At 34.3% G+C, this 15,509-nt stretch overlaps 2 protein-coding genes across 2 annotated transcripts; both read left to right on the top strand.

Moving 5' to 3' along the window:
* Window positions 1–2,906: 2,906 nt before the first annotated feature.
* LOTGIDRAFT_86010 (hypothetical protein) lies at window positions 2,907–8,694 on the top strand (the record flags this gene model as incomplete). Its single annotated transcript, XM_009047396.1, has 5 exons — window positions 2,907–3,084; window positions 3,583–3,640; window positions 5,204–5,255; window positions 6,343–6,530; window positions 8,670–8,694. Coding segments are annotated over 5 exons (501 nt in total), but the record flags the coding sequence as incomplete, so codon positions are not given.
* A 2,437-nt stretch (window positions 8,695–11,131) lies between these two features.
* LOTGIDRAFT_171200 (hypothetical protein) lies at window positions 11,132–14,723 on the top strand (the record flags this gene model as incomplete). The annotated part of the gene is made up of 2 exons (XM_009047395.1): window positions 11,132–11,198; window positions 12,289–14,723. 2 exons carry the CDS (start codon window positions 11,132–11,134, stop codon window positions 14,721–14,723), a joined length of 2,502 nt encoding a protein of 833 aa, XP_009045643.1.
* Between the last annotated feature and the right edge of the window lie 786 nt (window positions 14,724–15,509).

Below are 15,509 nucleotides of genomic sequence, written 5' to 3'. Positions count from 1 at the left end.
AAGCAAACTTCTTTAATACAAATATTAAACACATAATATGATGACGATACGTGTAATTTGTGTTGAAACGATTTGTGTTAGATATCATATTAAAGAAGTGTGGTTATTATATAATATTGTCGTGTGTTTGTGATGTGTACCCTTCACTTCTAAATATCATTCCATCATTTTATATTATTAATGGGAAGTAACTGAGTCTTTCCCTTTCTCTTCGGACAACAGTTATTCATCAATCGTTTTGAGATATCATTTTCTACACCAAGTTTTTGCTTTCCATTTTCAAAACGCAGTTTACCATCATTTTACCTTTGCATAAAACAAAACTATCGTGTCCATCTACAGCTAGCAAATTAAAATTACTTTCGTTGTTTAAAAGCTATTTAGCTGCGAGTGATATAGATGACCTTAAAGTGATACTTCGTATTAAGTTTAATATATTCTAATCCTTATATATAGATGTTTATCTTTTCAGAACCTATTCATACTCTTTTCTTTTAGAACTGGTAACAAGAAAACTTTCATATTATAGACTTTTGTTTATTGTAGATTACTCGTGGTTGTTTTTTTAACTTAATACTAACTATGCTAACTTCACCATATCTTGTATTGAACATTTATCTCTTTATTTGTGACATTGGCCAGTGCTTTACATAGAAGTTTTTAGGAACTTCTTCACTCTGAACACTACGTCTTGGAATGAACAATATCTCATAAAGTTACAACAGAATCCCTTTTTAAGAAGGGAAAATTGGAGAATTCATAAAACTAAGTAATAAGTGAAAGACGCTTTATCTTAATATTAATGACACCAGGTATATCTACTGATGAATATATGCTCTTATTGACCAAGTTTAAAATTCTTAAATTTTATGTTCATTCAAAGTCGCAATATTCCTTTAAAGTGATACTACGTCTTAGAATACACTCGTTCTGTGGCTAATATTTGTGTTTAACAGTGACCATTGGTTAAATAAGTATGCATCCCACACTTTATCAAGTTTTAAAAAGCGACAATTAAACTATAATCATAATTTTTAAAAAAAAGTGAGCAAGCGACAAGTCCGTTCAGTTTGAGAAAAAAAGAGTCTGGGTAATCAACGCTAAAACAGGAAACAATCATCTTCCGGTGTATAAAAACAAACTTTGCCAATGATTAATATTCGTTGAAAATTGTGTCAGTGGTGGAGTATTTATTCTAAATTATATGAATTGTTTTTGCGCGGAGTCGCTTAATCTCCTACGAGGCATCATTATTCCGTCTTCAATATATGACAGTGTCGAGGTCAATTCAAGAGTAGAGGTCAAAGGACGCGGGAAACCCCACTTGAGAGTTACTTCCCCTTGAAAATTAGACCGGATTTCCTAGACTCACGATTTGAAAATCGCTTAATGGATGTATTAAGCGTTTTATAATTAATTACTTGATTTTGTGGATATATCGGATTATAGGGGGATTTTGATGTATAGTTAGGACACCAGGTAAGTCCACTGATGGATATATACTGTTATTGGCCAAATTTGAGCAAAATTAAAATTTTATGTTCATCCTAAGACGTAGTATCCCTTTAAACGAGTGCTTATGTCGTATGGAATATATGGAATGAGTTGTAGGATTTATTACAATATTGTGGTTTTTTAAGATAAAAAAACTGTTCCCTATTCATATTGTATATTATATAGGCTAAGTGTGTTGATCATTACGTAGAAGTTATATCTTGTTATTTTATCTTACAATAATTCGCTTCGTTAGTTTGGAGCCCTCAAGTAATTGTTTGAAATCCGGTCTATAATCCAATTTATGTAAATCAAATAATATTCTTAATTTAAGACTATTCTTTTGTTTAAAATTTCATTTTGTCTCTGATATTTTCTGGATGTCGACCAGCTTCGCATTTTGGCTATTTTTTGATTTTATGGTTCTGATATGATATTTTGAAATTTTATGATTATGCTCATATTATATTATATTTTATGATTGTGCTAATACGATGATATATTATATTAATTTTATCATTGAGCTCATATTATATTATATTTTATGATTGTGCTAATACGATGATATATTATATTAATTTTATCATTGAGCTCATATTATATTATATTTTATGATTGTGCTAATACGATGATATATTATATTAATTTTATCATTGAGCTCATATTATATTATATTTTATGATTATGCTAATACGATGATATATTATATTATATTTTATCATTGAGCTCATATTATATTATATTTTATGATTATGCTAAAATGATATATTATATTAATTTTATCATTGAGCTCATATTATATTATATTTTATGATTATGCTAAAATGATATATTATATTAATTTTATCATTGAGCTCATGTTATATTATATTTTATAATTAAGCTAATATGATATTATATTTTATGACATTAAGATGCTGAGACCACAATTTTCGTCACTACTTGTACATAAATAAGAGACATCTTTCGAAATATTTAACGAGACCGACCACAAGTCTTTATTAATCTAGTTAAAGCATCTTCACAATGGCCTAGGTATTGCGCACCTCGTCTTATACCTTGACTTCACTATCCACCTTTCTGTATCACAGAATACAGCGATTTGATTAGATTTTGCGCAAGGGAATATACCCAATAGTAGCTGATAGACTGACTGTAAATAATAATATAATGACTTGGTTTAGAGACTTTCTGTGGAGAACTCTGATTGGCTGTATTCACAAACGTACAATCCTACCAAATTGCTGAAATTACAAACTTAGTGATACACGAAAGGTGACTATCACAGTCAAGGTATAAGACGAAGTTCGTTATAGCCTGACTTTGTGAAGATGAGTTACACAGGATGAAACAAGTTTGATATTATCTGCTAAGATTGATTAGACTATTTGCAGACCCTCTCTGTTTGCAGGGAGATCAATATAACAACCACATGGAATGGTGGAAGTATAGACCATAAACCAGTTAAAATACATCTTACCCCACATAAAGAACGAGATCTCAAGTTGACAGTACAGGCACCATATTTTGCTGATCCAGCACCTTCTGGTCAGGCAGGTAGACCTTTCCCCGAACTGTGGAATTACGAAGGTATGTATAGGAACGTAATATTGTTTAAGATTTTCGATTGGTACGGCGAAAGGAATTGTAGACACGAGCGAATTTTTTGAGCAGTGTGACCCCGACTTAACTGTAGTTGGTCCACCAGTCAATGCTGAAAGAGGTTGGATATTTGACTATATTACTATACAAACTGCGCTACTGAGGACGAATAGTAGACTAAAGATGTCATTATTGACAATGAAACGAAAAGATGGAGAAATAAATTTCACATAATAATATGTCAATAAACAAACTCTTGCGTCCTCTATTGACATCAAATATAAAGTCATGTCCCAATTGCTCCCCGATGTTTTAAGGTCAAGATATTCAAAAATAATGAAAGGAAATGAAGATCCCTGTTCCAGACATGGAACACTTTTACCACTTACATACAATTTAAATCTTCTCTTTAAAAACCGTCTGGCATTTTTCTTAAAACTGTAATTTAAATAAAGTTTATTTTATTTTTCACCATTCTTTTTACAGTTGTTGAACTCTTCTTGATGAATAATAAAGACCGCTATCTGGAAATTGAGCTTTCTCCGTAAGTGATGTTTTTTTTCTATTTTCAATCAAACAATTAAAAAAATATATTGAGACACAAACGAGTGTTTGATAACGTCACTAATGTATGCTTGTATTACGTAGGGCTCTGTCGATTAGTGACGTCATCAATCACTTAGTTTTAGTGGAATTGCAGGAACCACAGGTGACTGATTTGTACTTAGGATTGTGCAAATTGATGTAATCAGTGTCCCCGATACACATACAAAGTTGAGAAAACCTATTTACAATCCCTTTATTACAGTCACAATTTCAAAATATATCAAAAAGGAAATATCGGATTTATATACTGGAAATGGCATGTCAAGGGAAAACGACTCTCTGTAACGACATTATTAATTTGATAAACATGTAGAAATCAGAAACCTAATGGGTTTAGGGAATAATTACAGTAATGAATTGAAAAAAAAAGGTTGTTTTCGTACTAGAAATGTCTGTTTTTATGGAATGAGTTGAAAGATATTAAGTCTGGTGTATAGTGTTTAAAGTGAAATAACGACTGATCTACATCATCAATAATTAACGTATCTTATTAATTAGTGTGTTTTAATCTCATCTTATCATAAAATTGTGTGGAAAATAAAAAGAATCCTAATTTCCCTTGATCGAAAAATATTTAATATGAGTTATTGCCCTTGTTTTTGAAACCCTCGTAAACACTCTAGAAGGTGCAATTCATGACGGATTTTAATGAAACTTGGTGTGAGTGTTTGTTACAACCTATTTAAAATCAGAAAGATCGAAAAATAATTAGTTCTTGCCCTTGTTCTTGAAAACGCGTTCAATTTTAGCTTGTCAACACTCTAGAAGTCACAATTATTGATGGATTTTTGACGAAACTTGGTGTGAGTGTTTGTAATCACCCAAGGATAAAGCCTATTGAAAATCAGAAAAATCGAAAAATATTTAGTATGAGTTATTGCCCTTGTTCTTGAAAACTCGTTCAATTTGTAGCTCGTAAAAACTCTAGAGGGCATGCTTCTCGCACTTAAGATTGAATATTTGTCTTCTAGAGTTTTCATGAGCTAAAGATTGAACACGTTTTCAAGAACAAGCGCAATAACTTATACTCAATATTATTCAGTATCGCCCTAAAAAGTTAAAAAGAAGTGTATGACTGAAGGTTGAATATTTCATACTGGTGATTGTTACTGTAGTGCTAGATATTTTTATTCAAAATCAAAGCTGCCAGTGGGCGTATATTACCTTGCCTGGCAAGCTTTCTTCTTTTCGGGCATACGCGAGATTTTACTCAAGATTCGAGTCGGTGATAAAAATCTCCGACCAAGACCGCTCGTGTGACGCATCCTAAGGTCCGTTGAGTCCTAAGGAAAACTGTCTGTTGAGTCTTAAGTAGTCTGTCGGGTTCTAACATTATTATACTGAATATGACCAAAAAATAGTCATCTCATACTACGAATGGGTAACGTACACCGATATTGACATTGACAATTGCAGAGGGCATTCATTTTCACATATTTCCCAAAGAATTTTGTCAACTACAAAGACTTCTGTAACTGAAATAGTTCTTGATATATTATAGGCATGGTCAACATCTGGTTTTATTACTCAGTGCTAGAAGAAAAATGGTCAAGGTAATATTCTTCAGATTTATTAGTCGGTTTGTTCACGGATCCGGTAAACAGCGTCTCAGCTATCATAGGGATTGACTGAACCAAGTCCACTGGCACCCTACCCCCAGAACAAATATTAACAGGCATTAAATTTACATGCATAGAAGTCTCAGAATGCAGGAGAGAAATTGTTGATAATAAATTCCCCGGGGTAGGGGCTCAAAATTACGTTCCCAACACATCTAGTTGAGCCACTACCCCTGCAAGATCAATGTGTTTGAAGGTGTTCATAGCATTTTTGACATCTTATCCTGGTTGTTCGGGACTAAAGGCTATTTTGAATGAAGTCAAATTTAGCTCAAACTTGGTAAGGCATTGATATCCACGACCCAAATCAACCCTCGAGAATCTGTCCCTTTAAAACTACATATTTTCCAGACGAACAATTTGAAAAATGGTGATTCGTATTTTCAACAAAATGTTTTACATTTTAAAATTGTGTTGCCATAGCAACAATATTTATAAAAGACAACTATTAAGGAAATAATTATCTAGTGAAATGAATTTTTTGTTAAAATATATCTGCAGTTCGTAAATAATTTCATTTGTATAATTTAATTAACAAAATCTTATTTAGTCACGCAGTAAATTTGTCACATTATTACGATCACAACGTAAGCCAGTCATAGTAACATATCCAATAATTTGCCACTTACAATGATTACAAGGTTAATTGGTCACAAAATAAGTTTGGATACAAGAGTAATTGGTCAGTGATTTTGCCACGAGGTAAAATGGTCACAATAGTGTTACAGTAAATATTGAGACCTTATTAATGTGAGCAATTTACCCTGTGACTTCTTTTTTGTGACCAATTTGCCTTATTTTCTATTTGGCAAGATTACTTTGACCAATTAACTGTGACAAAAGAACTGTGATCAATTTACAATGTGACATGTGTACCTCTAAAGATTTACCATTTTATGACAAATGTACTGTGACCAATGAACTTTGTGACTTATTTTCGTGACAAAAATTTCCTTCGACCAGATTACCATGTTACACATTACACATGCCCATTAAATATGCTTGACTTTCTCTTTCTAAGGATGAGTTACCATTGGTTTATTCAGCAACCATTAAAGGTGATCAGTGGCATGGCGAGGCATTGATACCACTAGATTATTTACCACCGAATATCACAAAGTTTAATGCCTATGCTATACATGGTGTTGATGAACAGAGAGTATATGAAGCCTACTCTCCCGCTATTGGCTCTTTTACTGAACCTGATTTGTAAGTACTCTTCCTTCCTTTTGCTTTGAGCATTCGTGTATTTTTCTCGACATGAATTGTTTTAAGATGCCCACACACGATTACTAGTTACATTCGAAATTTATAAGCGGTATTCCTTTTCGCAACCATGCGCAACTGGTGATCGCTATGATCACTTTAAGTGCACACCTTTCACAGGCTGAACATATTCTAGACAATGTTTTTCTTATGTAGGCTTGATGATTTGACTAGGCATTCTAACGAACTTCAGGCGAGGTTCCAATTGCTCTTTATCTTAATGTTGGGCATCTCGTTTTGCTTTATAGGGATTACAAAATATTTAAGAAAAACCCCCACTTCTTTGCTTTTTCCTTAGAAATGATTGACGACCTGGTTGTAAACAATTCAAATTCGTGACCACGTGTAGAAAGGGGCAGTAAATCGAACACACCCCTTGTTTGAGGAAGTTAAGAATTACTTCCATGAGGTAAAAATTAGGCTGATTTTTGCCTCTTATTCAGTGTCCTCGAAGATGACGAGTTGATTAAGTTAATTTTGGTAATCGTTGCCTCAAACATAGAGCATTAACTAATAAATACTGTAAATACCATCAAAATTGGAGAGTAACTCGCAAGATAACTTGATGTACCGTGTGAACATCATCGATGTTAAGTCTTCAAAGTATGAATCCTATGATCAAAGTTTAATTGAAACTTATTACTTGATTAACGCTTTGAACCGTCGAGTTGATCATCTCGTTGAAGATTGCTCATGACTCGTTAAAGGGATTGTAAAGAGGTTTTTCTAAACAAAAATTATGTGTATCGGGGACACTGATAGCACGATTTGCACCATTGCAATTTTCATTCGAATATCTCTCGTTCCTGTAATTCCACTAAATCTAAGTGTTTGATAACCTCACTAATTTCGAAGAGCGTATTTTGATACCAGCATATTTTGCAATTAGTGACGTCATCAAACACTGTTTTTGTGGAATTACAGGCAACACAGACGTTTGACTTGAAATTGGAATTGTGCAAATTGATGATAACAGTGTCCCCGATACACAAAAAAAAAAATAATGTAGAATTCCTTGAATGACGTCTCGAAATTGTTGATTTAATGTGATTGAAGCCTTGACCGGCCTTAGAAACCCGAGTTTTAATCTTGGTAATAGGAGTAATAAGAAGCCAGAGTCATATGTGATTAATTTTCTCAGCTTTTCCTCTTCCATCGTCATGTCTAGTAATTTACCTAAATTCCTTGCCACTGGCACTGCCTGACATTCCTAATCATCTTAATACCATGTATGACATTATAGAGTGATCCTAAATGTTCAGTAAAATGCACTTTGATAATACGAAATTTGTTAATCCGTGACGTCAACGACGAAGAGACACTCGTGACTCGACTTACTGCTTATTAAATTATAGTGACCAACCCGGGATTCTTTTGCTAGTACCAAAAATGGAAATTAATAGGCTTGGATTGTCTTAAACGTTTTATAGCAGTAGTCATACTTCATGGATGAGGGACCTTTGAAAAAGCTTTCGCCAGCGAGGAATCGAAAACGTTTGAAATCACGGAGCGAACAACAAGTGGTCACTTTAATACGTTTAAGTTCATATAAGAATTAGCCCCGTTTCAAATCAGTTTATTTTTTTTCTAAACGGAATTAAAAGGCAGTTTCGAAAAAAAATTGCATGTGTTTATATGCATTGCAAACGTCCGTCTAAATGCAATCGAATTTCCGCACACGTGGTGAAATAAAGATACTATCTACAACCGAAAAACAAAAAGGTCGAGAATTTCCACTAGAAATGACTAAACCAGTTCCATAATCATGTTAGTATGAGGAATTGAAGAGAGTCTCTATAGCTCTTTTATATATATCTGGCCCATATAAATTATATATGCACCATTCTGATTCTCAGTCTGGCGCTTTTCTGGAATTACTGGAATCAAAGTCGTCGGTCTGCAAATTGGAAATGGTGCCATAATAAGCTATATTTTGGTATTTATCTTGAATTATTTCCACAGATAATCGTTTCCATGTCATCTGACACAGACTATGGAAATTAAAGAGTCATAATTTCTTTCTTTAGAAATATTTTTTATGACAACGACCTTTAAAAAAATTATCTTTTCTTTTCATTGCAGCCACAGATTGGAGTTTTTCAAACCGTGTGATATGTCTGTGTTTTCATCATATAAACCTGCTCAAATTAGTGATATCTGGTCCGAGATTATTTCAAATTGATCATTTCAAAATCCATGGTTTATTCATTAAAGATTCTATTTTAAAAGGACATATTTGCCGTCCATTAGACGAATCGTATTTTATTCCCAGAACCGGAATTTTGTAGCAATAAGCAGTAGCCTAATATTGTTTACAATGTTTTACCGTCGAAATGCGAGTCTTTTTTCAAATCCGTTTCATGTGCAATTCCTTATATATATGATTGATGAAAACTTATCAACCTATCAAATCTATCATACAGTACCACAATTCCATCAGAGAGATACAGGGTTGATCTTATCTTTCTGGAAGGTCGTTATTGTAATAAAGATTAGGACAGTAGTAAATACCAATGGAAAAGATTAACAATAGAACATTGACATTATAAAGGATTTGCTTGGATTTATCTCGGATTAGCTTTTTACCCCATAAAAACCACCATTCCAGAGAAAATAGATTAAAATTGTCTTCTCTGTTTTATTTCATTATTGCATGATTTCAATAATATAATTGTTTCCATCGCAATCATATCTATAGTGTAAACTATCGAGCTTGTAATCTCTACGAGTTCAACTTGTAAGATTCCAAGGACGTTTTGTATGTGTACTAGTGGAAGTAGAAGCCTCTTAATGGACCATTCTGATTTCCCGACCGACATTAGCCTCTTTTCCAGCCTCTGTTAGCTATTTTGAAAGTTGTCGGCTGGTGTAGAGACAGAAAAACTGGGCCCCGTTTTGTGGATATTTCCCTCACCTTCGAAGTTTACCCTACCCGTAAAACAACAAAGTCCACGGTCCATGACTTTGCTAATCCCTAGCCTGTTACCTGAAAAACCCAAGAAACACAAACAGATTGAGATCTATTATTTAATTACATATTTATTTAAATCGGATTCGCCGAACCCAGATATATTTTATCAAACCATCATAATCCCCAAACACCATTTAGGTCTCATCTGCGGGTCGAGTTTTTATTTAGCGAAACTGATCCCTCGTCGGCCATTTAAAATTTTGTGGGTAGTCAAAATTTTAAGTGTCACAGAGTCAGGTGATACTTACAAAACCAAAGTTGCGGTGATGCCCAACACTACTTTACAGTCATCGTAAAGGTAATTTAAAATAGAAAAAAACGCATCTTCGGAGATGTAGAAAATCTCTATTAAATAAGGCCAAGTTATAGTCAACATATCTATCAGAGGCTGTTAAAGAGGCAGATGTTATGGACTAGACCCACATCTGTGCTGTTCTATGTATATACACAAGAACTTTAACAGGCCCGATTCCGACGTCATGACGTATGTACTTAATTCCCAAGAGCAAAGCAAAGATACATTCCTCTTGGCGAGTATACAATTATACTCTGCACAATAGATAAAACGAAACAAAAAATGAAAAAATTACATAACTAATTGTTGATATACATATTAATGCATTTCTCAATATTTGTATTCAAATTAATAATGCTTTCAGATACGTTTACCTATTCCCACCAAACAAATACTATTACCGCAGCAAATGTCAAAAACATTGCGGACAAAACTTGATATCCAATCAAATAAGTTAGCAAACTCAATGAACAACAGTAAAGTTATTCTTCATTTGGAAAATTCACGTTCGAAGGGAACAGCTGAAAAGCTCTTCTGAGGCTGCCAACATGCGCATAAGAACCTCATCATGATAATCGGTTTGGAATACTTCTTCTAAGAAGAGTAATCTAGAAACTTATTTACCAGTCCCTTCAATATCCCTGCACGGAATTTTTTTTTTTTTTTTTTTTTTTTGCATTTATAGTTCTTTCTAAATGTTCGAAGCTTAAATGTTACCCATGTTGTTTCTACTAAATATTTTCTCGCAACGGCATTATACTATGCCATTGTGTAGTACTGGGATATTGAAAGACTTGATTTCCTTTTTTCATACTTTGTTGGGATTTTACTCAAATTTGAAGCCGCTATTACAGGTGCATAACAGATTGTATCAAAGAAATAAATATATCAATCTATTACATAGCGCACATTAATCTTCAAATTTTACCGTTCATTGATGCGAGGAGCATTATGAATTTAAATAAAACTACGCTTAGCATTAGAAATGTGTTATGGTCCTGAGGCGCTGCAGTGACATTGAATCTTTTGTAGTTTGCGGTGAGATAATCTAACACTAATCCTGACATCTTGACACCGGACACAAATGTATTTCAATGATAAAAAAATATTGAGACCGATTACTTTATTTACAAACATGACATTTTATCTCTTATTGACCTATTAGTTCTATTTGGAATCATAATGGAGATTTCAATTGGAAACGTGACTAAATGATTTCCGGTACGGGTATTAAAATGATATTCCGTCCAAATATTCCCAGTCTTAATCACTTTCAAAATGGTTGACACTAGCCTGAATACAGTGTCTATCCTTGGATTAATTCTTAGTGTGGCTTTCCTTGAAGGTATGTTACTAATAGGTTTAATCTTTCAATCATACTAAAGGTATTACTTTGAATGAATGAATGAACCTTTGATCAAAACTGCAATGCGGACGTTACGTTTGAAAAATACTAAGATCCTTGGTTATACGCAGATACCTGTGGTCTGTCTATGTACCACCAAAGTAGGTGTTTCGTTTCCTGTTTCAATTCACTCGCCATTCACGATTATACTATTTATTATTATTATTTATTATGTATCTTCTTGATCAAACTATATTTGTTTCATCAAGAAGATACAAAGATATAAACGAAAAAAACGGAGAGTACATGTACAACTTATTAATCAAGCAGTTTGACGTAGTTTTGTGGTTTTCCAACTGCTTTCAAAGGCATAACGAACTTAAATTCCTAACGTCATTTTTGGCATTTAAAACAGCTAGACTTTTTTATTTAAAACTTTTAGATATTATGATGTTAAAGGGCACATTTCTCTAGATTTTGGTGTATCCTTTTCACAAATTTCAAAAAAATTTCGACTTGCAAAAAAAAAGCGGAGTGTCACTTTAATATCCGCTTCAAAATATTAAGTAACCTGTATGTCGTCGAATGGCTTTGCTTTGATAAAAATATAAACATAAGTATACATCATACCTTTGAAATCTGTTTTTACAGAGGTCAATGTTCGGTCAATATTCGACATTCTGGAGGGGAAATGCGCTTATATTCTATGTAGACAGTAAGTAGTGCTGTACACAAATTTCGTCAGATCATGGATGATATGCGGATTGACTATCTCGAATAACACGATGTTACACTTCTATATGTGCATATTAATCAGATTGGAAACAATAATGATGTCACAATGCCTGTCACAAATCTGCTTTGCTTATTAAGCTGGATTTAAAATTTCAGTGATTGACCAATCAAATAACCGGAACAAAAATTCATCCTGACTTGTTAACACCTGGTCCATAGATCACAATTTATACATTTTAGTCGGTCGTGGTATTTGCTGGTGTCCTCGTGTAGCACTTATGAGCGGGATTAATGCCTCAGGTTGAGAACAAGTAAAGGATTTGTGTAAAAATGACTTTTTGACGTTCTATTGTAGGTCATCTTATAACAGACTTGGTGCTGGAAGATTGTGCTGAACCTTCCTGCAAGGGACGTTGTTTCCAAGAGAGATTCAATGCAAGTGCTAACGTATTTCAATGCAGATGTGATTTAAATTGCTCTGTCTATCAGGACTGTTGTTATGATTATAATGAAACCTGTACTCACATCCAAGCCTCTACTGAACCTTTAGAGATACAACCCAACACGGATCTCGAAATTTTGCTCATAAACGAACATTTGACTTGTAATTCATTAATAATAATACATAATGTGAGAAGGGCTCATTATTGGATGATTGGGAAATGTCCAAAGAATTACCCTCAGGACAAGCTTAAAATGCGCTGTGAAGATGTTGAAGCCCATCCTTACTCAAAGGTTCCTGTAACAGCAGCAGTGACCAAGCGGCACTTTCGTAATATATATTGTGCATTTTGTCATGAAGGAATCTCTTTCAGGAGGAGCAAGTACATCTTCTGGAAATCTGATATATTTTGCAAAGATAACTATTCCCAAGTCACTTTCTCAGATATCTCTAAGAAGTTGGAAAACGGTAAATGTTCAGTACGTTTAGTATTACCAAACGATATGCATAATCTTAGATCCTGTTTACCACTGTCTGTTAGTCAAGCATGTCATAACCACACTGGTCTCACCAGCTCAGACTGCCAATCCCATCAAAGAGTTGTTTGGCATCCAACTTCACATAGGCTGTTCAAGAACCCTAGTTGTGCAAGTTGTGAAGGCATTGCTGGTAAAATCTCTTCAGGCGTTCATAACTGCGTACAGAAGTATAGAATAAGCAGTTTTTGGCCTTCCACTGGCGGCGTCATGTTCAATTTCGACTTCAGTGGAGCCACGTTAAATTCGGATGGAAGGGTTCTAGTTCCTCATATTCAATCTTGTAAAATTGATGAAGTGTACGATGAAGTATTTGATTTATGTAGTAGATTGTATTGCCCGTCAGGATTTGCACCTATTAATGGAAACTGTGTCACACGCCGGAAAATGCACGAGGGAAGTTTTATTATTAGTATAGGATATAATGATTCGGGAAATGTTAACGACACTGAGAAATTAGTTCAACGATTAGAGACAGAGCTAAGTTATTACAGCTCTAGTTGGCATACCAGGAAGCAAAAGGATTATTTGATTCATATACGGTTCCGTTCCAATTTCTCTGTCTCTATTTTGCTGACGTCAGTTATGGAAGTAATAACACAGTTTGGGATTGGAACAAGTGACTCAATAATAAATTTAATGTTTGGAACATCTGGATCTTGTAGAAATATTACTCGGATCGAATCAACCAGTGACTTTCTGGAATTCATGGCAAATAAAAGCGATAATGTAAATTTTAGAGCAATTCTCATTCCCATCGAAAACCAAAGTGTAGAAATTTGCTACCATAGAACGATGCCGAACTGTACGTCTATCAAGTATGAAGAAGGCCAATTCTCTGTACACAATGATACAGTTCAGATCAGCGACTCCGGGCAACTGTATTCCGAGGATGAATTTGTCATTTACAAAAATTCGGTGTATATTTGTAGAAACCTGAGTAGGTATTACACTGATATGTTATGGGAAAAATTCTTCAGTGTAACAATCGATTCAACGCTTTCTGCTGTTGTAGTTGGCGTATCGATAACATCATGTTTGATGACGCTCCTTGCTTATTTGGTCCTTCCGCATCTTAGGAATGGTCCTGGGAAAATCATCATGTCCATGACACTATCATTGCTTCTCGCTCAGTCTTTTGGAAGAATTTTCCAATTGCTTACAGACCCAACGAATTGCTCTATATTTGGAGCTATCACTCACTCATTGTGGTTATCTGTTTTTCTGTGGACAAGCGTTATGATGGTAGACATTGCCAGATCAATGCGTATTTCTGGACAAACTGTCACGGCTACAACAAAGTATGTAATTTATGCTGCGATGGCTTGGCTGTTGCCAGCGTTAGTCGTAGCATTATTATCCACTTTAGATGGACTTGATGTTGCATACTTCGGCTATGGGTACTCTTATGGTAATAATTGCTGGATTATAGATCCAAATCTAGCATTTTATACCGTAGGTATACCAATGATACTCTGTATGATTATTAATACCATTGGATTTATCATTATAATTGCAGCATTGATTCCCAAAGCTAAAGTTTTAGGTAAAACAGTGTTAATGAGCAGAAAACGGCAACTAGCGAAGATATTTTTCAAATTGTCTATGATAAATGGCGGCACTTGGTTTATATTATTATTGGCAAATTTGACGCAGCTGGAATTTATGTGGTATCTTAATGTTCTTTTCAATGGACTGTCTGGCTTGTACATATTCCTAAGTTTCGTTTGCAATAAGAAAGTTTTGACAGCATTGAAAGAAAAATGTCTCCTACGATCTAGAAGTCAGACTTTGTATACAACTCATTCATGAACTGAAAGGCCTAATTCCTTCTATTCATAATCTTGTAACAATTTCACGGTAGGAAAAATGTCAGACCAGCTATTATTTTAGAGTGCTTGAATTAAAGGTCATACATTATAGTCTTTGAGTTTTTCTTCAAACCAACTTCTTTATTGAATCGAATGTCCATATTCTGATCTTTACATTTTACTCGTACTCGAGGATATCCTCTCATTCACCACAGTATCTGGTCACCCATAACAGTATCTGGTCATTTACCACAGTATCTGGTTACCTACCACAGTCATTGGTTACGTAGACCTCCAAAACGGTGTTGAGTTGTCAAATACTGTTACCAGTAACCAGATACGGTGATGATTAGATACTATGGTGGTCAGATACTGTAGTGAGTCACGAGATACAGTGGTAGTAGCCAGAAACTGTGTTGAGTGACAAGATATTGTTGTGAATAACAAATACTGGTGGGTAGTTGTAATATGTGGATACTGTGGTGAGTGACCAGTTATTGTGTAGTTAGCGTATACTGCGGTAATAATCTGGTAACTCATCACAGTATCTTATCACCAAGTACAATATAGTTCCATATTATATTGCCATTGAACCTCTTAACTGGTCACTCATTACATCACATGTATCTAGCCTTTAATGTTACTCATTATCCACATTATCTGGTTACCTAAATATCTTGTCATGTTTCACATCTCTTACCCATATCTGGCCAATCATTGCAGTATCTGGTTACTCACCATACCACTGTATCTGGTCACTCACCATACCACTGTATCTGGTCACTCA

This window comes from Lottia gigantea (genome assembly GCF_000327385.1).
Source record: "Lottia gigantea unplaced genomic scaffold LOTGIsca_111, whole genome shotgun sequence".
Classification (NCBI taxonomy): Eukaryota; Metazoa; Mollusca; class Gastropoda; family Lottiidae; genus Lottia; species Lottia gigantea.
This window is presented reverse-complemented; position numbering and strand designations above follow the sequence as displayed.